Genomic DNA, 25,879 nt, shown 5'->3' on the forward strand with positions numbered 1-25,879 from the left:
ACAAACCAATATAAACAATACATATTAAATAAGCCTAACCCTACTATGCTACTGAAAAGGCTTTTATTTCCCTGGGATAATTTGGACAGCATTAGATTGTTTTACCAAGAGCAGCCAAGTCGAGGGAGGTTATTTCTAATTCCACAGTGCTGCAGATGCGGTCAGTAGCAACTGCAAGCCGGAAAGGAAACTAAGCAAAGTTGGGTGTAATCCATTCAAGTTCACACGTTTCACCAGGGACAGCCTCCAAGCCTTGAATACTTAGGTATGCATTTATCCATTTCTTTAATCAACCACTACTAACGCCTACTAAAGGCCAGACACTGCTCTAAGTACTTTACGGATATGAAATATCCTCTGACCTTTACACTCACCTACGGAGCGTGTATGATAATCAACCCCGTTTTACAGATCAGGAAACTGACACACAGAATGGTACACTAACTTGCCCAAGTTCACACAGTCCGTAGGTGGCAGAGCCAGGACCCCATTTGACAGAGTCTGGCTCCGGAGGCCACGTTCTGAATCAGCACGCTCAGTCTCCAAAAACCTATAGAAAGCGCCAGCCTCAATCGAAAAGTTTGGTTTTCCCCACCCTACAGTCCCTACGCGGCCCCAGTCTCCAGGGCATTCTTTCAGCTCCTCTGACAGGCCCTACTCCTCCCTTGCCCTGTCCCAACACTCTCCCGCACAAGTCCTCCTTTTCTTTTAGGCATCTGCTCTCAGCTTCAACATCACTGCCTAAGTCACCAAGTCTAACAGGAAATGCCGTCTTTCTCAACACTCAACACAAAATTGCTTTTACGTATCTCCTAGGTAATTGGTGGCTGCCTGTCTGTCCTTTCCAACCAGGCTGTGAGGGCCAGTACGTCAAACAACCTGTCAGTCTTGCTCACCAAGTGTCCAGGCCACTCAACACGCACCGACCAGAGGAAAGGAAGGACTTGTCCCAAAGTCAACTCTCCAGACTTTCTGTGGAAGGAGGGAACGAACGGAGCACCCTCCAGCCTCACGCTTTCTTTGCCAGACTTTCAAGTGTGGGGCACATACCTGTGCTCACAACGCTCCCCGGACAGCCCCCACTGCACCCCTAACAGGTAGACTTCTGCACAGTCACGGGCTTTGGAAAGCACTGGCTCTGCAGACAACTATCATGTGGCCCTTGACAGGCCACTTCCCCTGAACCGGCCTGAGCTTCAGGGCCACAACAGGCTTCGGGAAAACCCCAACGGAACGTAGCCTCGAAAAGAGGGAGACCTGCACTCCTCAGAACGCCTCGAGACCAGTGTCCTTATCGACTTCGCGTCTGTCCTTCCAAGAAGCCGAGACCACGGGTGGCGCTTCAGCGCCAGACTCCCGGGCACCGCACGCCCAGGCTGGCCCCGTGCCTGGCACACACCGCCCGTTCCACGAACGCCTGAAGCGCACGAAGAGACCCCCTCGCTCCCCGCGCCGCACAGCTGTCCCGCGACCTGACGGGCGCCTCTGGGCGCACAAGCCTATTCCTCAGGGACACGCTCGCCTCCCACCAGCCCCCACGCCCACGCCCCCCATGTACCTCTCTCAGATGGCATCCTCTTCGCGGGCGCCCTGGTCGTCCGTGTCCGGCGAGCAGGAAGAGCGGGAGCTGAAGGACGGCCTCCTCAGGCTAGCGGCCGTGGCCGTGGAGGGGCGTCCACGGACGCCGGGGGAACGGACGAGCCCGGCCCGGGAGAGAGCAGCACAGCGCGGCCGGACTCCGCCGGGCTCGGCTCTGGGCAGGCAGGCGCGGCTCGCCGACGCCTCCCACGCCTCCCAGGACGGCGGCCCAGCAGCAGCGCGCTCCTCTCCTCGCGCGCGCGCATGCGCCGCCGCCCAGACGCTGCCAGGCCGTTGCCCCGCCCCCCCTCTGGCGGTGGACTGCGGACAGCGACAGGGACACCCTCCTGGCAGAACTCCTGCGGCCCCGCCCACACGCTTTGGACCTTTGCGGAGCGGGAAGGTGCGCTGACAGGGACGCAGGGTCCCCGCTACGCTCGCTCTCGGGGAACTGCAGCCTCCTCCCTCGGCTTTTACTTGAATGTCACACCCGAAACCATGCAACCTCTACAAGAAAACATAGGCAGTATGCTCTTTGACACCAGTCTTAGCAGCCTCTTTTCAAGTACCACGTCTGACTGGGCAATGGAAACAAAATACAAAATGAACAAATGGGACTACATCAAAGTCAAAAAAAAATCCTCTGCACCGCAAAGGAAACCATCCACAAAACCAAAACACAACCTAACAACTGGGAGAAGATTCTTGCAAACCGTGTATCGGATAGGGGGTGAATATCCAAAACACAGAAAGAACTCATACATCTCAACAGCAAAAAAAATCAGCAACCCAATTAAAAAGGCGGGCAAAAGATCTGAGCAGTGATTTCTCCAAAGAAGGTATAGGGATGGCCAACAGGCATATGGAAAGGGACTCAACATCATTAGCGATCAGAGAAATGCAAATCACAACTACAAGGAGATGTCACCTTACTCTGGTCAGAATGGCTCTAATTAACAAGACAAGAGACAAGTGTCAGAGAGGATGTGGAGAGAAGGGAACTCTCCTGCACTGCTGGTGGGAGGGCAGACTGGTGCAGCCACTATGGAAAGCAGGATGGAGTATCCTCAGAAAACTAAGAATACATCTACCTACCATATGTAGGATCCGGCTAGCCCACTGCTGGCTATTCATCCAAAGAACTTGAAAACACCAATGCAGAAAGACACATGCACCCCTAGGTTCACTGCAGCATTATTCACAACAGCCAGAACGTGGAAGCAACCTAGGTGCCCATCAAGGGAAGAATGGATAAAGAAGATGTGGTATGTATACACAATGGAATGCCACTCGGCCCTAAGAAATGATGAGATCCGACCATTTGTGACAACGTGGATGGACCTTGAGGGTATTACGTGAAGTGAAATAAATCAGAGGGAGAAAGTCAAACACCAAACACCGTGTGATCTCACTCATAAGTAGAAGATAAAAACAACGACAAACACACACGGAGCAAAGGAGATTGGATTGGTGGTTACCATAGGGGGAGGGGGGAGGGGAGAGAGCCAAAGGGGTGATGGGGCTCACATGTGAGGTGACGGACTATAATTAGTTTTCGGGTGGTGAACACGATGTAATCTACACAGAATTCGAAATATATTACAACGTACATCTGAAAGCCATATCATCTTAGAATCCACTGTTTCTGCAATAAAATAAAATAAAATAAAATAAATTAAAATAAAGAAGTGTAGGAGGCTCAAGAGGCTAACAGGCTTTTGAAAAGTTATTCTAGGGATTTTTATGGCTTAGCTCCGGGCGGCAGACACCAGCCTGAGACACAGCTGTGACACAGCCACTAACTTCAACTCAACTATATTCCGACTGGAGGGAAATCAAAACTACCGTCATCATAATTTATTGAAGGCTTCACTTTGTGCCAGATCCTGTGCCGACTGCTTTGCACCAACTGTCTCATTTAAGCCTCACATCCAAAAGGTAGGTCACCGTTACTCTCCCCATTGTAAAGGTGAGGAGGCGGAAGCAGAAGGATGGCAGTCTGCCTGGAATTCACAGAAGGATTCTCAAGGTAATGACACGACCTTTGGACAAGATTTCAAGGTTTAACACATTACAGTGGAGATGCAGATCCCAGTATCACAGAACGTGAAAAACACTGAGTCCTGCCAAATGTATTAAAACACTAATTATGGATCCTCACAATCTCTTGGCCTGTTTTCTCAGATGAGGGAAAACCCAGCGTGAAAAACCGTTGATGAGATGTCTGCAGAGGAGGACTACGTCTGGTCTTTAAAGCCGGGAAGTATCCCAGCAGATTCTGAGTCAGTGGGTCCAGAGTAGGCCTTGAGCGTCTCTGTTCTTTTCAAAAGCCCCACAGGCTACACTTCCGCGCCCTTGGAGTTGGGAAGTACAGTCATGCCCTACATCGGGAAGTTTCAGTCAACAACGGGGGTCCCATCAGATTAGTCCCATATGGCCTAGGTGTGTAGGAGGCTCTGCCATCCAGGTTTAGGAACTCCGTGGTGTTTGCACAGTCTCGAGATTGCCTGACCATGACACACTCCTCAGAACTTATCCCCACCGTTAAGCAAAGCATGACTATACTACTGCCTTGGATTCTCCACGGTCCCAGACCCTGCACTCTTTAGATGACTGCACACGCAGAGGGCACCGTGTCTGAGGCAGAGAGCAGCTGGAATCACAAAAGCTCTCGACAGAGAGTCAAGGAAAGGCGTGCTCTGCTTACACGACTCTCTACTTTTCTCTGGGTCTGAACCATTTCATAGCTAATCTGCTTTTTTGAACCGAGCAGCTTTGCCAAAAAAAAAAAAAAGAAAAAAAAAAGGTTACCAACAAACACTAAACAAACCAATATAAACAATACATATTAAATAAGCCTAACCCTACTATGCTACTGAAAAGGCTTTTATTTCCCTGGGATAATTTGGACAGCATTAGATTGTTTTACCAAGAGCAGCCAAGTCGAGGGAGGTTATTTCTAATTCCACAGTGCTGCAGATGCGGTCAGTAGCAACTGCAAGCCGGAAAGGAAACTAAGCAAAGTTGGGTGTAATCCATTCAAGTTCACACGTTTCACCAGGGACAGCCTCCAAGCCTTGAATACTTAGGTATGCATTTATCCATTTCTTTAATCAACCACTACTAACGCCTACTAAAGGCCAGACACTGCTCTAAGTACTTTACGGATATGAAATATCCTCTGACCTTTACACTCACCTACGGAGCGTGTATGATAATCAACCCCGTTTTACAGATCAGGAAACTGACACACAGAATGGTACACTAACTTGCCCAAGTTCACACAGTCCGTAGGTGGCAGAGCCAGGACCCCATTTGACAGAGTCTGGCTCCGGAGGCCACGTTCTGAATCAGCACGCTCAGTCTCCAAAAACCTATAGAAAGCGCCAGCCTCAATCGAAAAGTTTGGTTTTCCCCACCCTACAGTCCCTACGCGGCCCCAGTCTCCAGGGCATTCTTTCAGCTCCTCTGACAGGCCCTACTCCTCCCTTGCCCTGTCCCAACACTCTCCCGCACAAGTCCTCCTTTTCTTTTAGGCATCTGCTCTCAGCTTCAACATCACTGCCTAAGTCACAAAGTCTAACAGGAAATGCCGTCTTTCTCAACACTCAACACAAAATTGCTTTTACGTATCTCCTAGGTAATTGGTGGCTGCCTGTCTGTCCTTTCCAACCAGGCTGTGAGGGCCAGTACGTCAAACAACCTGTCAGTCTTGCTCACCAAGTGTCCAGGCCACTCAACACGCACCGACCAGAGGAAAGGAAGGACTTGTCCCAACGTCAACTCTCCAGACTTTCTGTGGAAGGAGGGAACGAACGGAGCACCCTCCAGCCTCACGCTTTCTTTGCCAGACTTTCAAGTGTGGGGCACATACCTGTGCTCACAACGCTCCCCGGACAGCCCCCACTGCACCCCTAACAGGTAGACTTCTGCACAGTCACGGGCTTTGGAAAGCACTGGCTCTGCACACAACTATCATGTGGCCCTCGACAGGCCACTTCCCCTGAACCGGCCTGAGCTTCAGGGCCACAACAGGCTTCGTGAAAACCCCAACGGAACGTAGCCTCGAAAAGAGGGAGACCTGCACTCCTCAGAACGCCTCGAGACCAGTGTCCTTATGGACTTCGCGTCTGTCCTTCCAAGAAGCCGAGACCACGGGTGGCGCTTCAGCGCCCGACTCCCGGGCACCGCACGCCCAGGCTGGCCCCGTGCCCGGCACACACCGCCCGTTCCACGAACGCCTGAAGCGCACGAAGAGACCCCCTCGCTCCCCGCGCCGCACAGCTGTCCCGCGACCTGACGGGCACCTCTGGGCGCACAAGCCTATTCCTCAGGGACACGCTCGCCTCCCACCAGCCCCCACGCCCACGCCCCCCAGGTACCTCTCTCAGATGGCATCCTCTTCGCGGGCGCCCTGGTCGTCCGTGTCCGGCGAGCAGGAAGAGCGGGAGCTGAAGGACGGCCTCCTCAGGCTAGCGGCCGTGGCCGTGGAGGGGCGTCCACGGACGCCGGGGGAACGGACGAGCCCGGCCCGGGAGAGAGCAGCACAGCGCGGCCGGACTCCGCCGCGCTCGGCTCTGGGCAGGCAGGCGCGGCTCGCCGACGCCTCCCACGCCTCCCAGGACGGCGGCCCAGCAGCAGCGCGCTCCTCTCCTCGCGCGCGCGCATGCGCCGCCGCCCAGACGCTGCCAGGCCGTTGCCCCGCCCCCCCTCTGGCGGTGGACTGCGGACAGCGACAGGGACACCCTCCTGGCAGAACTCCTGCGGCCCCGCCCACACGCTTCGGACCTTTGCGGAGCGGGAAGGTGCGCTGACAGGGACGCAGGGTCCCCGCTACGCTCGCTCTCGGGGAACTGCAGCCTCCTCCCTCGGCTTTTACTTGAATGTCACACCCGAAACCATGCAACCTCTACAAGAAAACATAGGCAGTATGCTCTTTGACACCAGTCTTAGCAGCCTCTTTTCAAGTACCACGTCTGACTGGGCAATGGAAACAAAATACAAAATGAACAAATGGGACTACATCAAAGTCAAAAAAAAATCCTCTGCACCGCAAAGGAAACCATCCACAAAACCAAAACACAACCTAACAACTGGGAGAAGATTCTTGCAAACCGTGTATCGGATAAGGGGTGAATATCCAAAACACAGAAAGAACTCATACATCTCAACAGCAAAAAAAATCAGCAACCCAATTAAAAAGGCGGGCAAAAGATCTGAGCAGTGATTTCTCCAAAGAAGGTATAGGGATGGCCAACAGGCATATGGAAAGGGACTCAACATCATTAGCGATCAGAGAAATGCAAATCACAACTACAAGGAGATGTCACCTTACTCTGGTCAGAATGGCTCTAATTAACAAGACAAGAGACAAGTGTCAGAGAGGATGTGGAGAGAAGGGAACTCTCCTGCACTGCTGGTGGGAGGGCAGACTGGTGCAGCCACTATGGAAAGCAGGATGGAGTATCCTCAGAAAACTAAGAATACATCTACCTACCATATGTAGGATCCGGCTAGCCCACTGCTGGCTATTCATCCAAAGAACTTGAAAACACCAATGCAGAAAGACACATGCACCCCTAGGTTCACTGCAGCATTATTCACAACAGCCAGAACGTGGAAGCAACCTAGGTGCCCATCAAGGGAAGAATGGATAAAGAAGATGTGGTATGTATACACAATGGAATGCCACTCGGCCCTAAGAAATGATGAGATCCGACCATTTGTGACAACGTGGATGGACCTTGAGGGTATTACGTGAAGTGAAATAAATCAGAGGGAGAAAGTCAAACACCAAACACCGTGTGATCTCACTCATAAGTAGAAGATAAAAACAACGACAAACACACACGGAGCAAAGGAGATTGGATTGGTGGTTACCATAGGGGGAGGGGGGAGGGGAGAGAGCCAAAGGGGTGATGGGGCTCACATGTGAGGTGACGGACTATAATTAGTTTTCGGGTGGTGAACACGATGTAATCTACACAGAATTCGAAATATATTACAACGTACATCTGAAAGCCATATCATCTTAGAATCCACTGTTTCTGCAATAAAATAAAATAAAATAAAATAAATTAAAATAAAGAAGTGTAGGAGGCTCAAGAGGCTAACAGGCTTTTGAAAAGTTATTCTAGGGATTTTTATGGCTTAGCTCCGGGCGGCAGACACCAGCCTGAGACACAGCTGTGACACAGCCACTAACTTCAACTCAACTATATTCCGACTGGAGGGAAATCAAAACTACCGTCATCATAATTTATTGAAGGCTTCACTTTGTGCCAGATCCTGTGCCGACTGCTTTGCACCAACTGTCTCATTTAAGCCTCACATCCAAAAGGTAGGTCACCGTTACTCTCCCCATTGTAAAGGTGAGGAGGCGGAAGCAGAAGGATGGCAGTCTGCCTGGAATTCACAGAAGGATTCTCAAGGTAATGACACGACCTTTGGACAAGATTTCAAGGTTTAACACATTACAGTGGAGATGCAGATCCCAGTATCACAGAACGTGAAAAACACTGAGTCCTGCCAAATGTATTAAAACACTAATTATGGATCCTCACAATCTCTTGGCCTGTTTTCTCAGATGAGGGAAAACCCAGCGTGAAAAACCGTTGATGAGATGTCTGCAGAGGAGGACTACGTCTGGTCTTTAAAGCCGGGAAGTATCCCAGCAGATTCTGAGTCAGTGGGTCCAGAGTAGGCCTTGAGCGTCTCTGTTCTTTTCAAAAGCCCCACAGGCTACACTTCCGCGCCCTTGGAGTTGGGAAGTACAGTCATGCCCTACATCGGGAAGTTTCAGTCAACAACGGGGGTCCCATCAGATTAGTCCCATATGGCCTAGGTGTGTAGGAGGCTCTGCCATCCAGGTTTAGGAACTCCGTGGTGTTTGCACAGTCTCGAGATTGCCTGACCATGACACACTCCTCAGAACTTATCCCCACCGTTAAGCAAAGCATGACTATACTACTGCCTTGGATTCTCCACGGTCCCAGACCCTGCACTCTTTAGATGACTGCACACGCAGAGGGCACCGTGTCTGAGGCAGAGAGCAGCTGGAATCACAAAAGCTCTCGACAGAGAGTCAAGGAAAGGCGTGCTCTGCTTACACGACTCTCTACTTTTCTCTGGGTCTGAACCATTTCATAGCTAATCTGCTTTTTTGAACCGAGCAGCTTTGCCAAAAAAAAAAAAAAGAAAAAAAAAAGGTTACCAACAAACACTAAACAAACCAATATAAACAATACATATTAAATAAGCCTAACCCTACTATGCTACTGAAAAGGCTTTTATTTCCCTGGGATAATTTGGACAGCATTAGATTGTTTTACCCAGAGCAGCCAAGTCGAGGGAGGTTATTTCTAATTCCACAGTGCTGCAGATGCGGTCAGTAGCAACTGCAAGCCGGAAAGGAAACTAAGCAAAGTTGGGTGTAATCCATTCAAGTTCACACGTTTCACCAGGGACAGCCTCCAAGCCTTGAATACTTAGGTATGCATTTATCCATTTCTTTAATCAACCACTACTAACGCCTACTAAAGGCCAGACACTGCTCTAAGTACTTTACGGATATGAAATATCCTCTGACCTTTACACTCACCTACGGAGCGTGTATGATAATCAACCCCGTTTTACAGATCAGGAAACTGACACACAGAATGGTACACTAACTTGCCCAAGTTCACACAGTCCGTAGGTGGCAGAGCCAGGACCCCATTTGACAGAGTCTGGCTCCGGAGGCCACGTTCTGAATCAGCACGCTCAGTCTCCAAAAACCTATAGAAAGCGCCAGCCTCAATCGAAAAGTTTGGTTTTCCCCACCCTACAGTCCCTACGCGGCCCCAGTCTCCAGGGCATTCTTTCAGCTCCTCTGACAGGCCCTACTCCTCCCTTGCCCTGTCCCAACACTCTCCCGCACAAGTCCTCCTTTTCTTTTAGGCATCTGCTCTCAGCTTCAACATCACTGCCTAAGTCACAAAGTCTAACAGGAAATGCCGTCTTTCTCAACACTCAACACAAAATTGCTTTTACGTATCTCCTAGGTAATTGGTGGCTGCCTGTCTGTCCTTTCCAACCAGGCTGTGAGGGCCAGTACGTCAAACAACCTGTCAGTCTTGCTCACCAAGTGTCCAGGCCACTCAACACGCACCGACCAGAGGAAAGGAAGGACTTGTCCCAACGTCAACTCTCCAGACTTTCTGTGGAAGGAGGGAACGAACGGAGCACCCTCCAGCCTCACGCTTTCTTTGCCAGACTTTCAAGTGTGGGGCACATACCTGTGCTCACAACGCTCCCCGGACAGCCCCCACTGCACCCCTAACAGGTAGACTTCTGCACAGTCACGGGCTTTGGAAAGCACTGGCTCTGCACACAACTATCATGTGGCCCTCGACAGGCCACTTCCCCTGAACCGGCCTGAGCTTCAGGGCCACAACAGGCTTCGTGAAAACCCCAACGGAACGTAGCCTCGAAAAGAGGGAGACCTGCACTCCTCAGAACGCCTCGAGACCAGTGTCCTTATGGACTTCGCGTCTGTCCTTCCAAGAAGCCGAGACCACGGGTGGCGCTTCAGCGCCCGACTCCCGGGCACCGCACGCCCAGGCTGGCCCCGTGCCCGGCACACACCGCCCGTTCCACGAACGCCTGAAGCGCACGAAGAGACCCCCTCGCTCCCCGCGCCGCACAGCTGTCCCGCGACCTGACGGGCACCTCTGGGCGCACAAGCCTATTCCTCAGGGACACGCTCGCCTCCCACCAGCCCCCACGCCCACGCCCCCCAGGTACCTCTCTCAGATGGCATCCTCTTCGCGGGCGCCCTGGTCGTCCGTGTCCGGCGAGCAGGAAGAGCGGGAGCTGAAGGACGGCCTCCTCAGGCTAGCGGCCGTGGCCGTGGAGGGGCGTCCACGGACGCCGGGGGAACGGACGAGCCCGGCCCGGGAGAGAGCAGCACAGCGCGGCCGGACTCCGCCGCGCTCGGCTCTGGGCAGGCAGGCGCGGCTCGCCGACGCCTCCCACGCCTCCCAGGATGGCGGCCCAGCAGCAGCGCGCTCCTCTCCTCGCGCGCGCGCATGCGCCGCCGCCCAGACGCTGCCCGGCCGTTGCCCCGCCCCCCCTCTGGCGGTGGACTGCGGACAGCGACAGGGACACCCTCCTGGCAGAACTCCTGCGGCCCCGCCCACACGCTTCGGACCTTTGCGGAGCGGGAAGGTGCGCTGACAGGGACGCAGGGTCCCCGCTACGCTCGCTCTCGGGGAACTGCAGCCTCCTCCCTCGGCTTTTACTTGAATGTCACACCCGAAACCATGCAACCTCTACAAGAAAACATAGGCAGTATGCTCTTTGACACCAGTCTTAGCAGCCTCTTTTCAAGTACCACGTCTGACTGGGCAATGGAAACAAAATACAAAATGAACAAATGGGACTACATCAAAGTCAAAAAAAAATCCTCTGCACCGCAAAGGAAACCATCCACAAAACCAAAACACAACCTAACAACTGGGAGAAGATTCTTGCAAACCGTGTATCGGATAAGGGGTGAATATCCAAAACACAGAAAGAACTCATACATCTCAACAGCAAAAAAAATCAGCAACCCAATTAAAAAGGCGGGCAAAAGATCTGAGCAGTGATTTCTCCAAAGAAGGTATAGGGATGGCCAACAGGCATATGGAAAGGGACTCAACATCATTAGCGATCAGAGAAATGCAAATCACAACTACAAGGAGATGTCACCTTACTCTGGTCAGAATGGCTCTAATTAACAAGACAAGAGACAAGTGTCAGAGAGGATGTGGAGAGAAGGGAACTCTCCTGCACTGCTGGTGGGAGGGCAGACTGGTGCAGCCACTATGGAAAGCAGGATGGAGTATCCTCAGAAAACTAAGAATACATCTACCTACCATATGTAGGATCCGGCTAGCCCACTGCTGGCTATTCATCCAAAGAACTTGAAAACACCAATGCAGAAAGACACATGCACCCCTAGGTTCACTGCAGCATTATTCACAACAGCCAGAACGTGGAAGCAACCTAGGTGCCCATCAAGGGAAGAATGGATAAAGAAGATGTGGTATGTATACACAATGGAATGCCACTCGGCCCTAAGAAATGATGAGATCCGACCATTTGTGACAACGTGGATGGACCTTGAGGGTATTACGTGAAGTGAAATAAATCAGAGGGAGAAAGTCAAACACCAAACACCGTGTGATCTCACTCATAAGTAGAAGATAAAAACAACGACAAACACACACGGAGCAAAGGAGATTGGATTGGTGGTTACCATAGGGGCAGGGGGGAGGGGAGAGAACCAAAGGGGTGATGAGGGTCACATGTGAGGTGACGGACTATAGTTAGTTTTCGGGTGGTGAACACGATGTAATCTACACAGAATTCGAAATATATTACAACGTACATCTGAAAGCTATATCATCTTAGAATCCACTGTTACTGCAATAAAATAAAATAAAATAAAATAAAATAAATTAAAATAAAGAAGTGTAGGAGGCTCAAGAGGCTAACAGGCTTTTGAAAAGTTATTCTAGGGATTTTTATGGCTTAGCTCCGGGCGGCAGACACCAGCCTGAGACACAGCTGTGACACAGCCACTAACTTCAACTCAACTATATTCCGACTGGAGGGAAATCAAAACTACCGTCATCATAATTTATTGAAGGCTTCACTTTGTGCCAGATCCTGTGCCGACTGCTTTGCACCAACTGTCTCATTTAAGCCTCACATCCAAAAGGTAGGTTACCGTTATTCTCCCCATTGTAAAGGTGAGGAGGCGGAAGCAGAAGGAGGGCAGTCTGCCTGGAATTCACAGAAGGATTCTCTAGGTAATGACATGACCTTTGGACAAGATTTCAAGGTTTAACACATTACAGTGGAGATGCAGATCCCAGTATCACAGAACGTGAAAAACACTGAGTCCTGCCAAATGTATTAAAACACTAATTATGGATCCTCACAATCTCTTGGCCTGTTTTCTCAGATGAGGGAAAACCCAGCGTGAAAAACCGTTGATGAGATGTCTGCAGAGGAGGACTACGTCTGGTCTTTAAGGCCGGGAACTATCCCAGTAGATTCTGAGTCAGTGGGTCCAGAGTAGGCCTTGAGCGTCTCTGTTCTTTTCAAAAGCCCCACAGGCTACACTTCCGCGCCCTTGGAGTTGGGAAGTACAGTCATGCCCTACATCGGGAAGTTTCAGTCAACAACGGGGGTCCCATCAGATTAGTCCCATATGGCCTAGGTGTGTAGGAGGCTCTGCCATCCAGGTTTAGGAACTCCGTGGTGTTTGCACAGTCTCGAGATTGCCTGACCATGACACACTCCTCAGAACTTATCCCCACCGTTAAGCAAAGCATGACTATACTACTGCCTTGGATTCTCCACGGTCCCAGACCCTGCACTCTTTAGATGACTGCACACGCAGAGGGCACCGTGTCTGAGGCAGAGAGCAGCTGGAATCACAAAAGCTCTCGACAGAGAGTCAAGGAAAGGTGTGCTCTGCTTACACGACTCTCTACTTTTCTCTGGGTCTGAACCATTTCATAGCTAATCTGCTTTTTTGAACCGAGCAGCTTTGCCAAAAAAAAAAAAAAAAGAAAAAGAAAAGGTTACCAACAAACACTAAACAAACCAATATAAACAATACATATTAAATAAGCCTAACCCTACTATGCTACTGAAAAGGCTTTTATTTCCCTGGGATAATTTGGACAGCATTAGATTGTTTTACCAAGAGCAGCCAAGTCGAGGGAGATTATTTCTAATTCCACAGTGCTGCAGATGCGGTCAGTAGCAACTGCAAGCCGGAAAGGAAACTAAGCAAAGTTGGGTGTAATCCATTCAAGTTCACACGTTTCACCAGGGACAGCCTCCAAGCCTTGAATACTTAGGTATGCATTTATCCATTTCTTTAATCAACCACTACTAACGCCTACTAAAGGCCAGACACTGCTCTAAGTACTTTACGGATATGAAATATCCTCTGACCTTTACACTCACCTACGGAGCGTGTATGATAATCAACCCCGTTTTACAGATCAGGAAACTGACACACAGAATGGTACACTAACTTGCCCAAGTTCACACAGTCCGTAGGTGGCAGAGCCAGGACCCCATTTGACAGAGTCTGGCTCCGGAGGCCACGTTCTGAATCAGCACGCTCAGTCTCCAAAAACCTATAGAAAGCGCCAGCCTCAATCGAAAAGTTTGGTTTTCCCCACCCTACAGTCCCTACGCGGCCCCAGTCTCCAGGGCATTCTTTCAGCTCCTCTGACAGGCCCTACTCCTCCCTTGCCCTGTCCCAACACTCTCCCGCACAAGTCCTCCTTTTCTTTTAGGCATCTGCTCTCAGCTTCAACATCACTGCCTAAGTCACAAAGTCTAACAGGAAATGCCGTCTTTCTCAACACTCAACACAAAATTGCTTTTACGTATCTCCTAGGTAATTGGTGGCTGCCTGTCTGTCCTTTCCAACCAGGCTGTGAGGGCCAGTACGTCAAACAACCTGTCAGTCTTGCTCACCAAGTGTCCAGGCCACTCAACACGCACCGACCAGAGGAAAGGAAGGACTTGTCCCAACGTCAACTCTCCAGACTTTCTGTGGAAGGAGGGAACGAACGGAGCACCCTCCAGCCTCACGCTTTCTTTGCCAGACTTTCAAGTGTGGGGCACATACCTGTGCTCACAACGCTCCCCGGACAGCCCCCACTGCACCCCTAACAGGTAGACTTCTGCACAGTCACGGGCTTTGGAAAGCACTGGCTCTGCACACAACTATCATGTGGCCCTCGACAGGCCACTTCCCCTGAACCGGCCTGAGCTTCAGGGCCACAACAGGCTTCGTGAAAACCCCAACGGAACGTAGCCTCGAAAAGAGGGAGACCTGCACTCCTCAGAACGCCTCGAGACCAGTGTCCTTATGGACTTCGCGTCTGTCCTTCCAAGAAGCCGAGACCACGGGTGGCGCTTCAGCGCCCGACTCCCGGGCACCGCACGCCCAGGCTGGCCCCGTGCCCGGCACACACCGCCCGTTCCACGAACGCCTGAAGCGCACGAAGAGACCCCCTCGCTCCCCGCGCCGCACAGCTGTCCCGCGACCTGACGGGCACCTCTGGGCGCACAAGCCTATTCCTCAGGGACACGCTCGCCTCCCACCAGCCCCCACGCCCACGCCCCCCAGGTACCTCTCTCAGATGGCATCCTCTTCGCGGGCGCCCTGGTCGTCCGTGTCCGGCGAGCAGGAAGAGCGGGAGCTGAAGGACGGCCTCCTCAGGCTAGCGGCCGTGGCCGTGGAGGGGCGTCCACGGACGCCGGGGGAACGGACGAGCCCGGCCCGGGAGAGAGCAGCACAGCGCGGCCGGACTCCGCCGCGCTCGGCTCTGGGCAGGCAGGCGCGGCTCGCCGACGCCTCCCACGCCTCCCAGGACGGCGGCCCAGCAGCAGCGCGCTCCTCTCCTCGCGCGCGCGCATGCGCCGCCGCCCAGACGCTGCCAGGCCGTTGCCCCGCCCCCCCTCTGGCGGTGGACTGCGGACAGCGACAGGGACACCCTCCTGGCAGAACTCCTGCGGCCCCGCCCACACGCTTCGGCCCTTTGCGGAGCGGGAAGGTGCGCTGACAGGGACGCAGGGTCCCCGCTACGCTCGCTCTCGGGGAACTGCAGCCTCCTCCCTCGGCTTTTACTTGAATGTCACACCCGAAACCATGCAACCTCTACAAGAAAACATAGGCAGTATGCTCTTTGACACCAGTCTTAGCAGCCTCTTTTCAAGTACCACGTCTGACTGGGCAATGGAAACAAAATACAAAATGAACAAATGGGACTACATCAAAGTCAAAAAAAAATCCTCTGCACCGCAAAGGAAACCATCCACAAAACCAAAACACAACCTAACAACTGGGAGAAGATTCTTGCAAACCGTGTATCGGATAAGGGGTGAATATCCAAAACACAGAAAGAACTCATACATCTCAACAGCAAAAAAAATCAGCAACCCAATTAAAAAGGCGGGCAAAAGATCTGAGCAGTGATTTCTCCAAAGAAGGTATAGGGATGGCCAACAGGCATATGGAAAGGGACTCAACATCATTAGCGATCAGAGAAATGCAAATCACAACTACAAGGAGATGTCACCTTACTCTGGTCAGAATGGCTCTAATTAACAAGACAAGAGACAAGTGTCAGAGAGGATGTGGAGAGAAGGGAACTCTCCTGCACTGCTGGTGGGAGGGCAGACTGGTGCAGCCACTATGGAAAGCAGGATGGAGTATCCTCAGAAAACTAAGAATACATCTACCTACCATATGTAGGATCCGGCTAGCCCACTGCTGGCTATTCATCCAAAGAACTTGAAAACACCAATGCAGAAAGACACATGCACCCCTAGGTTCACTGCAGCATTATTCACAACAGCCAGAACGTGGAAGCAACCTAGGTGCCCATCAAGGGAAGAATGGATAAAGAAGATGTGGTATGTATACACAATGGAATGCCACTCGGCCCTAAGAAATGATGAGATCCGACCATTTGTGACAACGTGGATGGACCTTGAGGGTATTACGTGAAGTGAAATAAATCAGAGGGAGAAAGTCAAACACCAAACACCGTGTGATCTCACTCATAAGTAGAAGATAAAAACAACGACAAACACACACGGAGCAAAGGAGATTGGATTGGTGGTTACCATAGGGGGAGGGGGGAGGGGAGAGAGCCAAAGGGGTGATGGGGCTCACATGTGAGGTGACGGACTATAATTAGTTTTCGGGTGGTGAACACGATGTAATCTACACAGAATTCGAAATATATTACAACGTACATCTGAAAGCCATATCATCTTAGAATCCACTGTTTCTGCAATAAAATAAAATAAAATAAAATAAATTAAAATAAAGAAGTGTAGGAGGCTCAAGAGGCTAACAGGCTTTTGAAAAGTTATTCTAGGGATTTTTATGGCTTAGCTCCGGGCGGCAGACACCAGCCTGAGACACAGCTGTGACACAGCCACTAACTTCAACTCAACTATATTCCGACTGGAGGGAAATCAAAACTACCGTCATCATAATTTCTTGAAGGCTTCACTTTGTGCCAGATCCTGTGCCGACTGCTTTGCACCAACTGTCTCATTTAAGCCTCACATCCAAAAGGTAGGTCACCGTTACTCTCCCCATTGTAAAGGTGAGGAGGCGGAAGCAGAAGGATGGCAGTCTGCCTGGAATTCACAGAAGGATTCTCAAGGTAATGACACGACCTTTGGACAAGATTTCAAGGTTTAACACATTACAGTGGAGATGCAGATCCCAGTATCACAGAACGTGAAAAACACTGAGTCCTGCCAAATGTATTAAAACACTAATTATGGATCCTCACAATCTCTTGGCCTGTTTTCTCAGATGAGGGAAAACCCAGCGTGAAAAACCGTTGATGAGATGTCTGCAGAGGAGGACTACGTCTGGTCTTTAAAGCCGGGAAGTATCCCAGCAGATTCTGAGTCAGTGGGTCCAGAGTAGGCCTTGAGCGTCTCTGTTCTTTTCAAAAGCCCCACAGGCTACACTTCCGCGCCCTTGGAGTTGGGAAGTACAGTCATGCCCTACATCGGGAAGTTTCAGTCAACAACGGGGGTCCCATCAGATTAGTCCCATATGGCCTAGGTGTGTAGGAGGCTCTGCCATCCAGGTTTAGGAACTCCGTGGTGTTTGCACAGTCTCGAGATTGCCTGACCATGACACACTCCTCAGAACTTATCCCCACCGTTAAGCAAAGCATGACTATACTACTGCCTTGGATTCTCCACGGTCCCAGACCCTGCACTCTTTAGATGACTGCACACGCAGAGGGCACCGTGTCTGAGGCAGAGAGCAGCTGGAATCACAAAAGCTCTCGACAGAGAGTCAAGGAAAGGCGTGCTCTGCTTACACGACTCTCTACTTTTCTCTGGGTCTGAACCATTTCATAGCTAATCTGCTTTTTTGAACCGAGCAGCTTTGCCAAAAAAAAAAAAAAAGAAAAAAAAAAGGTTACCAACAAACACTAAACAAACCAATATAAACAATACATATTAAATAAGCCTAACCCTACTATGCTACTGAAAAGGCTTTTATTTCCCTGGGATAATTTGGACAGCATTAGATTGTTTTACCAAGAGCAGCCAAGTCGAGGGAGGTTATTTCTAATTCCACAGTGCTGCAGATGCGGTCAGTAGCAACTGCAAGCCGGAAAGGAAACTAAGCAAAGTTGGGTGTAATCCATTCAAGTTCACACGTTTCACCAGGGACAGCCTCCAAGCCTTGAATACTTAGGTATGCATTTATCCATTTCTTTAATCAACCACTACTAACGCCTACTAAAGGCCAGACACTGCTCTAAGTACTTTACGGATATGAAATATCCTCTGACCTTTACACTCACCTACGGAGCGTGTATGATAATCAACCCCGTTTTACAGATCAGGAAACTGACACACAGAATGGTACACTAACTTGCCCAAGTTCACACAGTCCGTAGGTGGCAGAGCCAGGACCCCATTTGACAGAGTCTGGCTCCGGAGGCCACGTTCTGAATCAGCACGCTCAGTCTCCAAAAACCTATAGAAAGCGCCAGCCTCAATCGAAAAGTTTGGTTTTCCCCACCCTACAGTCCCTACGCGGCCCCAGTCTCCAGGGCATTCTTTCAGCTCCTCTGACAGGCCCTACTCCTCCCTTGCCCTGTCCCAACACTCTCCCGCACAAGTCCTCCTTTTCTTTTAGGCATCTGCTCTCAGCTTCAACATCACTGCCTAAGTCACAAAGTCTAACAGGAAATGCCGTCTTTCTCAACACTCAACACAAAATTGCTTTTACGTATCTCCTAGGTAATTGGTGGCTGCCTGTCTGTCCTTTCCAACCAGGCTGTGAGGGCCAGTACGTCAAACAACCTGTCAGTCTTGCTCACCAAGTGTCCAGGCCACTCAACACGCACCGACCAGAGGAAAGGAAGGACTTGTCCCAACGTCAACTCTCCAGACTTTCTGTGGAAGGAGGGAACGAACGGAGCACCCTCCAGCCTCACGCTTTCTTTGCCAGACTTTCAAGTGTGGGGCACATACCTGTGCTCACAACGCTCCCCGGACAGCCCCCACTGCACCCCTAACAGGTAGACTTCTGCACAGTCACGGGCTTTGGAAAGCACTGGCTCTGCACACAACTATCATGTGGCCCTCGACAGGCCACTTCCCCTGAACCGGCCTGAGCTTCAGGGCCACAACAGGCTTCGGGAAAACCCCAACGGAACGTAGCCTCGAAAAGAGGGAGACCTGCACTCCTCAGAACGCCTCGAGACCAGTGTCCTTATGGACTTCGCGTCTGTCCTTCCAAGAAGCCGAGACCACGGGTGGCGCTTCAGCGCCCGACTCCCGGGCACCGCACGCCCAGGCTGGCCCCGTGCCCGGCACACACCGCCCGTTCCACGAACGCCTGAAGCGCACGAAGAGACCCCCTCGCTCCCCGCGCCGCACAGCTGTCCCGCGACCTGACGGGCACCTCTGGGCGCACAAGCCTATTCCTCAGGGACACGCTCGCCTCCCACCAGCCCCCACGCCCACGCCCCCCAGGTACCTCTCTCAGATGGCATCCTCTTCGCGGGCGCCCTGGTCGTCCGTGTCCGGCGAGCAGGAAGAGCGGGAGCTGAAGGACGGCCTCCTCAGGCTAGCGGCCGTGGCCGTGGAGGGGCGTCCACGGACGCCGGGGGAACGGACGAGCCCGGCCCGGGAGAGAGCAGCACAGCGCGGCCGGACTCCGCCGGGCTCGGCTCTGGGCAGGCAGGCGCGGCTCGCCGACGCCTCCCACGCCTCCCAGGACGGCGGCCCAGCAGCAGCGCGCTCCTCTCCTCGCGCGCGCGCATGCGCCGCCGCCCAGACGCTGCCCGGCCGTTGCCCCGCCCCCCCTCTGGCGGTGGACTGCGGACAGCGACAGGGACACCCTCCTGGCAGAACTCCTGCGGCCCCGCCCACACGCTTCGGCCCTTTGCGGAGCGGGAAGGTGCGCTGACAGGGACGCAGGGTCCCCGCTATGCTCGCTCTCGGGGAACTGCAGCCTCCTCCCTCGGCTTTTACTCGAATTTCAGACCCGAAACCATGCAACCTCTACAAGAAAACATAGGCAGTATGCTCTTTGACATCAGTCTTAGCAGCCTCTTTTCAAGTACCACGTCTGACTGGGCAATGGAAACAAAATACAAAATGAACAAATGGGACTACATCAAAGTCAAAAAAAAATCCTCTGCACCGCAAAGGAAACCATCCACAAAAGCAAAACACAGCCTAACAACTGGGAGAAGATTCTTGCAAACCGTGTATCGGATAAGGGGTGAATATCCAAAACACAGAAAGAACTCATACATCTCAACAGCAAAAAAAATCAGCAACCCAATTAAAAAGGCGGGCAAAAGATCTGAGCAGTGATTTCTCCAAAGAAGGTATAGGGATGGCCAACAGACATATGGAAAGGGACTCAACATCATTAGCGATCAGAGAAATGCAAATCACAACTACAAGGAGATGTCACCTTACTCTGGTCAGAATGGCTCTAATTAACAAGACAAGAGACAAGTGTCAGAGAGGATGTGGAGAGAAGGGAACTCTCCTGCACTGCTGGTGGGAGGGCAGACTGGTGCAGCCACTATGGAAAGCAGGATGGAGTATCCTCAGAAAACTAAGAATACATCTACCTACCATATGTAGGATCCGGCTAGCCCACTGCTGGCTATTCATCCAAAGAACTTGAAAACACCAATGCAGAAAGACACATGCACCCCTAGGTTCACTGCAGCATTATTCACAACAGCCAGAACGTGGAAGCAACCTAGGTGCCCATCAAGGGAAGAATGGATAAAGAAGATGTGGTATGCATACACAATGGAATGCCACTCGGCCCGAAGAAATGATGAGATCCGACCATTTGTGACAACGTGGATGGACCTTGAGGGTATTACGTGAAGTGAAATAAATCAGAGGGAGAAAGTCAAACACCAAACACCGTGTGATCTCACTCATAAGTAGAAGATAAAAACAACGACAAACACACACGGAGCAAAGGAGATTGGATTGGTGGTTACCATAGGGGGAGGGGGGAGGGGAGAGAGCCAAAGGGGTGATGAGGGTCACATGTGAGGTGACGGACTATAATTAGTTTTCGGGTGGTGAACACGATGTAATCTACACAGAATTCGAAATATATTACAACGTACATCTGAAAGCCATATCATCTTAGAATCCACTGTTACTGCAATAAAATAAAATAAAATAAAATAAAATAAATTAAAATAAAGAAGTGTAGGAGGCTCAAGAGGCTAACAGGCTTTTGAAAAGTTATTCTAGGGATTTTTATGGCTTAGCTCCGGGCGGCAGACACCAGCCTGAGACACAGCTGTGACACAGCCACTAACTTCAACTCAACTATATTCCGACTGGAGGGAAATCAAAACTACCGTCATCATAATTTATTGAAGGCTTCACTTTGTGCCAGATCCTGTGCCAACTGCTTTGCACCAACTGTCTCATTTAAGCCTCACATCCAAAAGGTAGGTCACCGTTACTCTCCCCATTGTAAAGGTGAGGAGGCGGAAGCAGAAGGATGGCAGTCTGCCTGGAATTCACAGAAGGATTCTCTAGGTAATGACATGACCTTTGGACAAGATTTCAAGGTTTAACACATTACAGTGGAGATGCAGATCCCAGTATCACAGAACGTGAAAAACACTGAGTCCTGCCAAATGTATTAAAACACTAATTATGGATCCTCACAATCTCTTGGCCTGTTTTCTCAGATGAGGGAAAACCCAGCGTGAAAAACCGTTGATGAGATGTCTGCAGAGGAGGACTACGTCTGGTCTTTAAAGCCGGGAAGTATCCCAGTAGATTCTGAGTCAGTGGGTCCAGAGTAGGCCTTGAGCGTCTCTGTTCTTTTCAAAAGCCCCACAGGCTACACTTCCGCGCCCTTGGAGTTGGGAAGTACAGTCATGCCCTACATCGGGACGTTTCAGTCAACAACGGGGGTCCCATCAGATTAGTCCCATATGGCCTAGGTGTGTAGGAGGCTCTGCCATCCAGGTTTAGGAACTCCGTGGTGTTTGCACAGTCTCGAGATTGCCTGACCATGACACACTCCTCAGAACTTATCCCCACTGTTAAGCAAAGCATGACTATACTGCCTTGGATTCTCCACGGTCCCAGACCCTGCACTCTTCAGATGACTGCACACGCAGAGGGCACCGTGTCTGAGGCAGAGAGCAGCTGGAATCACAAAAGCTCTCGACAGAGAGTCAAGGAAAGGCGTGCTCTGCTTACACGACTCTCTACTTTTCTCTGGGTCTGAACCATTTCATAGCTAATCTGCTTTTTTGAACCGAGCAGCTTTGCCAAAAAAAAAAAAAAAAGAAAAGAAAAACAAAAAGGTTACCAACAAACACTAAACAAACCAATATAAACAATACATATTAAATAAGCCTAACCCTACTATGCTACTGAAAAGGCTTTTATTTCCCTGGGATAATTTGGACAGCATTAGATTGTTTTACCAAGAGCAGCCAAGTCGAGGGAGGTTATTTCTAATTCCACAGTGCTGCAGATGCGGTCAGTAGCAACTGCAAGCCAGAAAGGAAACTAAGCAAAGTTGGGTGTAATCCATTCAAGTTCACACGTTTCACCAGGGACAGCCTCCAAGCCTTGAATACTTAGGTATGCATTTATCCATTTCTTTAATCAACCACTACTAACGCCTACTAAGGGCCAGACACTGCTCTAAGTACTTTACGGATATGAAATATCCTCTGACCTTTACACTCACCTACGGAGCGTGTATGATAATCAACCCCGTTTTACAGATCAGGAAACTGACACACAGAATGGTACACTAACTTGCCCAAGTTCACACAGTCCGTAGGTGGCAGAGCCAGGACCCCATTTGACAGAGTCTGGCTCCGGAGGCCACGTTCTGAATCAGCACGCTCAGTCTCCAAAAACCTATAGAAAGCGCCAGCCTCAATCGAAAAGTTTTGTTTTCCCCACCCTACAGTCCCTACGCGGCCCCAGTCTCCAGGGCATTCTTTCAGCTCCTCTGACAGGCCCTACTCCTCCCTTGCCCTGTCCCAACACTCTCCCGCACAAGTCCTCCTTTTCTTTTAGGCATCTGCTCTCAGCTTCAACATCACTGCCTAAGTCACAAAGTCTAACAGGAAATGCCGTCTTTCTCAACACTCAACACAAAATTGCTTTTACGCATCTCCTAGGTAATTGGTGGCTGCCTGTCTGTCCTTTCCAACCAGGCTGTGAGGGCCAGTACGTCAAACAACCTGTCAGTCTTGCTCACCAAGTGTCCAGGCCACTCAACACGCACCGACCAGAGGAAAGGAAGGACTTGTCCCAACGTCAACTCTCCAGACTTTCTGTGGAAGGAGGGAACGAACGGAGCACCCTCCAGCCTCACGCTTTCTTTGCCAGACTTTCAAGTGTGGGGCACATACCTGTGCTCACAACGCTCCCCGGACAGCCCCCACTGCACCCCTAACAGGTAGACTTCTGCACAGTCACGGGCTTTGGAAAGCACTGGCTCTGCACACAACTATCATGTGGCCCTCGACAGGCCACTTCCCCTGAACCGGCCTGAGCTTCAGGGCCACAACAGGCTTCGGGAAAACCCCAACGGAACGTAGCCTCGAAAAGAGGGAGACCTGCACTCCTCAGAACGCCTCGAGACCAGTGTCCTTATGGACTTCGCGTCTGTCCTTCCAAGAAGCCGAGACCACGGGTGGCGCTTCAGCGCCCGACTCCCGGGCACCGCACGCCCAGGCTGGCCCCGTGCCCGGCACACACCGCCCGTTCCACGAACGCCTGAGGCGCACGAAGAGACCCCCTCGCTCCCCGCGCCGCACAGCTGTCCCGCGACCTGACGGGCACCTCTGGGCGCACAAGCCTTTTCCTCAGGGACACGCTCGCCTCCCACCAGCCCCCACGCCCACGCCCCCCAGGTACCTCTCTCAGATGGCATCATCTTCGCGGGCGCCCTGGTCGTCCGTGTCCGGCGAGCAGGAAGAGCGGGAGCTGAAGGACGGCCTCCTCAGGCTAGCGGCCGTGGCCGTGGAGGGGCGTCCACGGACGCCGGGGGAACGGACGAGCCCGGCCCGGGAGAGAGCAGCACAGCGCGGCCAGACTCCGCCGGGCTCGGCTCTGGGCAGGCAGGCGCGGCTCGCCGACGCCTCCCACGCCTCCCTGGACGGCGGCCCAGCAGCAGCGCTCCTCTCCTCGTGCGCGCTCATGCGCCGCCGCCCAGACGCTGCCCGGCCGTTGCCCCGCCCCCCCTCTGGCGGTGGACTGCGGACAGCGACAGGGACACCCTCCTGGCAGAACTCCTGCGGCCCCGCCCACACGCTTCGGACCTTTGCGGAGCGGGAAGGTGCGCTGACAGGGACGCAGGGTGTCTGTCTTCTGCTGGTCATGCCTGGTGTGCACGTGGCTGGGTGGAGGCGGGGCCCCAGTGCTGTGTCTGGTCAGAGGAAGGGCAGAACAAGTGTGCCACATCTCCCAAGACAACAGAGCCAGGAGACACTTGGCACGAAGTCTCTGAAAACCATAAAACCAAATGATTCAGAAGGCCTGGCCTTGTAGAGAATGCCAGTCCTAGCTCCCCATTTTACAGCTAAGCAAACGGAAGCCCAGAGATGAGGTCAGCTCAGCAGCATGGACATAACTGGAATCGTCCAAAGATATGTGAAAGTTCAGAAATGTCGCTGGTGACTCACAGTATGACCTCAATTTGACTGTGACATAAAGCCAGGTAGTGGCGGAGGTGGTTTTTAATGAGTGCTCTCCAAGTGGTGGTTTCCCATGTGAAGTCCCTGTGTGATTGTCACCAGACCACGAGCTTGGCCGTGTAAACTCAGATTCACTTAGAACTGACATTTCAGAAGAGAGAAAGTAGCTGTGACCTGGTCACAAAAGAGGGCAAGAACTGTGGCCAGTGGTGTCTTCTTTAAGAAGGCATTGAGGTGACAATTCTAATATGTTTAGAGTCACAGAATATGGGGTGAAGTGTTAAAATGCCAGTAGCCAAGATACAAAGTATCTTCTTAAAGATCCACATGACATGCTGTTGGATTAAGTCCTGGGCAGCGGATGAGGAGCTGGATCACGTGTGACAGCTGCCTCAGAGCGGAAAGTGGGGCTCGGGTGGCGTGGCGGCCATGAAAGTGTGCCTCTCAGCTCTCCTGCACTGCACGGGGCTCCAGTCTGGGCTGGTGTGGGTAGAGGCGAGTGACTGAGCAGCCTCCTTCCCACCATCTCATCCTGCACCTCCTCCCGGGCGCTGTGCGCCTCCTCTCCCCTCTCTGCAGGGATGCTCATGGTTTGCATAGTGATTGGTGCTCGAAAGCTTGGGATCAACCCAGACAACATCGCTACACCCCTTGCAGCCAGCCTGGGAGACCTCGTCACGTTGTCCATCCTGGCTTTCGTTAGCAGCTTCTTCTATAAACACAGAGGTATGGGGGACCGAGGAGGAGGGGCTCACCAGCATGGTGGGGTGGGGACATTTGCAGCCAGCTGGCAGCAGCCAAATTGGGCAGAGTTCCCTCAGAAAGGAACCTACGATGTCTGTCATGGAGTCAGAAATCCTTTTACAGAGACAAACTCGGCGTCATTGCAATTTCAAGGTGTTCTGCAGCAAGAGCCTCAGACCCTCCCAGCTGTGTTAGAAGGGGCCGAGCTGCTCAGGGCAGCAGAGGCAGAGGCTGTGAGTGTCCTCCTTAGGACAGGGTGCACCAGGATGCCTGGGGGGCCTGAGACTGGCCTGGCTACTTTCAAAGCATCCTGGCAGGTGACAGTGCCTCCTTGGGAAGGCAGTTCACACTGGACACATAAACCACGCAAGCAACGACTCCAAGAGGGAGCGTCACTGCCATGGGCAGCAGCAGCACGTAACTGTCCTTGCAGGCGCCAGGCAGGAGAAGCCCAAGGCTCCTCAGAAGGTGGCCCCGTGACATGGTCAGCCGCCAAGGGAGGTGTTCACACAGCTTGTGGCAACAGGGCCTCAAGGCCAGAGGCCCTCACTCCACGAGAGGCCGTCGCCCTCCTCAGGTTTGCCCTGGGGCACAGAGCCTTGCCAGTGTCTGGGGCGGTGTGGGCAGACAGTGTCCCCCTTGCCTGAATGGTCTCGCCTGCGGGACTTCTGCAGCTGACCACTCCCCCCGGGTGTTAGTTTTCCTGTCCACCTGGTGTGTCTCACTGCGATGGCTGCACATGTTGTTGGGATCTAGTGAATGTTGATTCT

General features: G+C 52.1%; 1 protein-coding gene across 2 annotated transcripts in view; it reads left to right on the top strand.

The window, feature by feature from the left end:
* The window catches only part of LOC138922046 (solute carrier family 41 member 3-like), an 88,245-nt gene that overhangs the window by 50,999 nt on the left and 11,367 nt on the right, over positions 1 to 25,879 (top strand). The window contains exons 1-2 of one of the 2 annotated variants that reach the window (XM_070258881.1): positions 23,875 to 24,007; positions 24,945 to 25,091. In XM_070258881.1, coding sequence (XP_070114982.1) covers positions 24,947 to 25,091 — 145 coding nt within the window. In that variant the 5' untranslated portion in view covers positions 23,875 to 24,007; positions 24,945 to 24,946. Of the gene's footprint in view, positions 1 to 23,874; positions 24,008 to 24,944; positions 25,092 to 25,879 lie in introns of those variants that run through there. The other variant, XM_070258882.1, reaches the window with a different exon arrangement.

Source organism: Equus caballus, unplaced genomic scaffold, assembly GCF_041296265.1.
Source record: "Equus caballus isolate H_3958 breed thoroughbred unplaced genomic scaffold, TB-T2T haplotype1-0000340, whole genome shotgun sequence".
Classification (NCBI taxonomy): domain Eukaryota; kingdom Metazoa; phylum Chordata; class Mammalia; order Perissodactyla; family Equidae; genus Equus; species Equus caballus.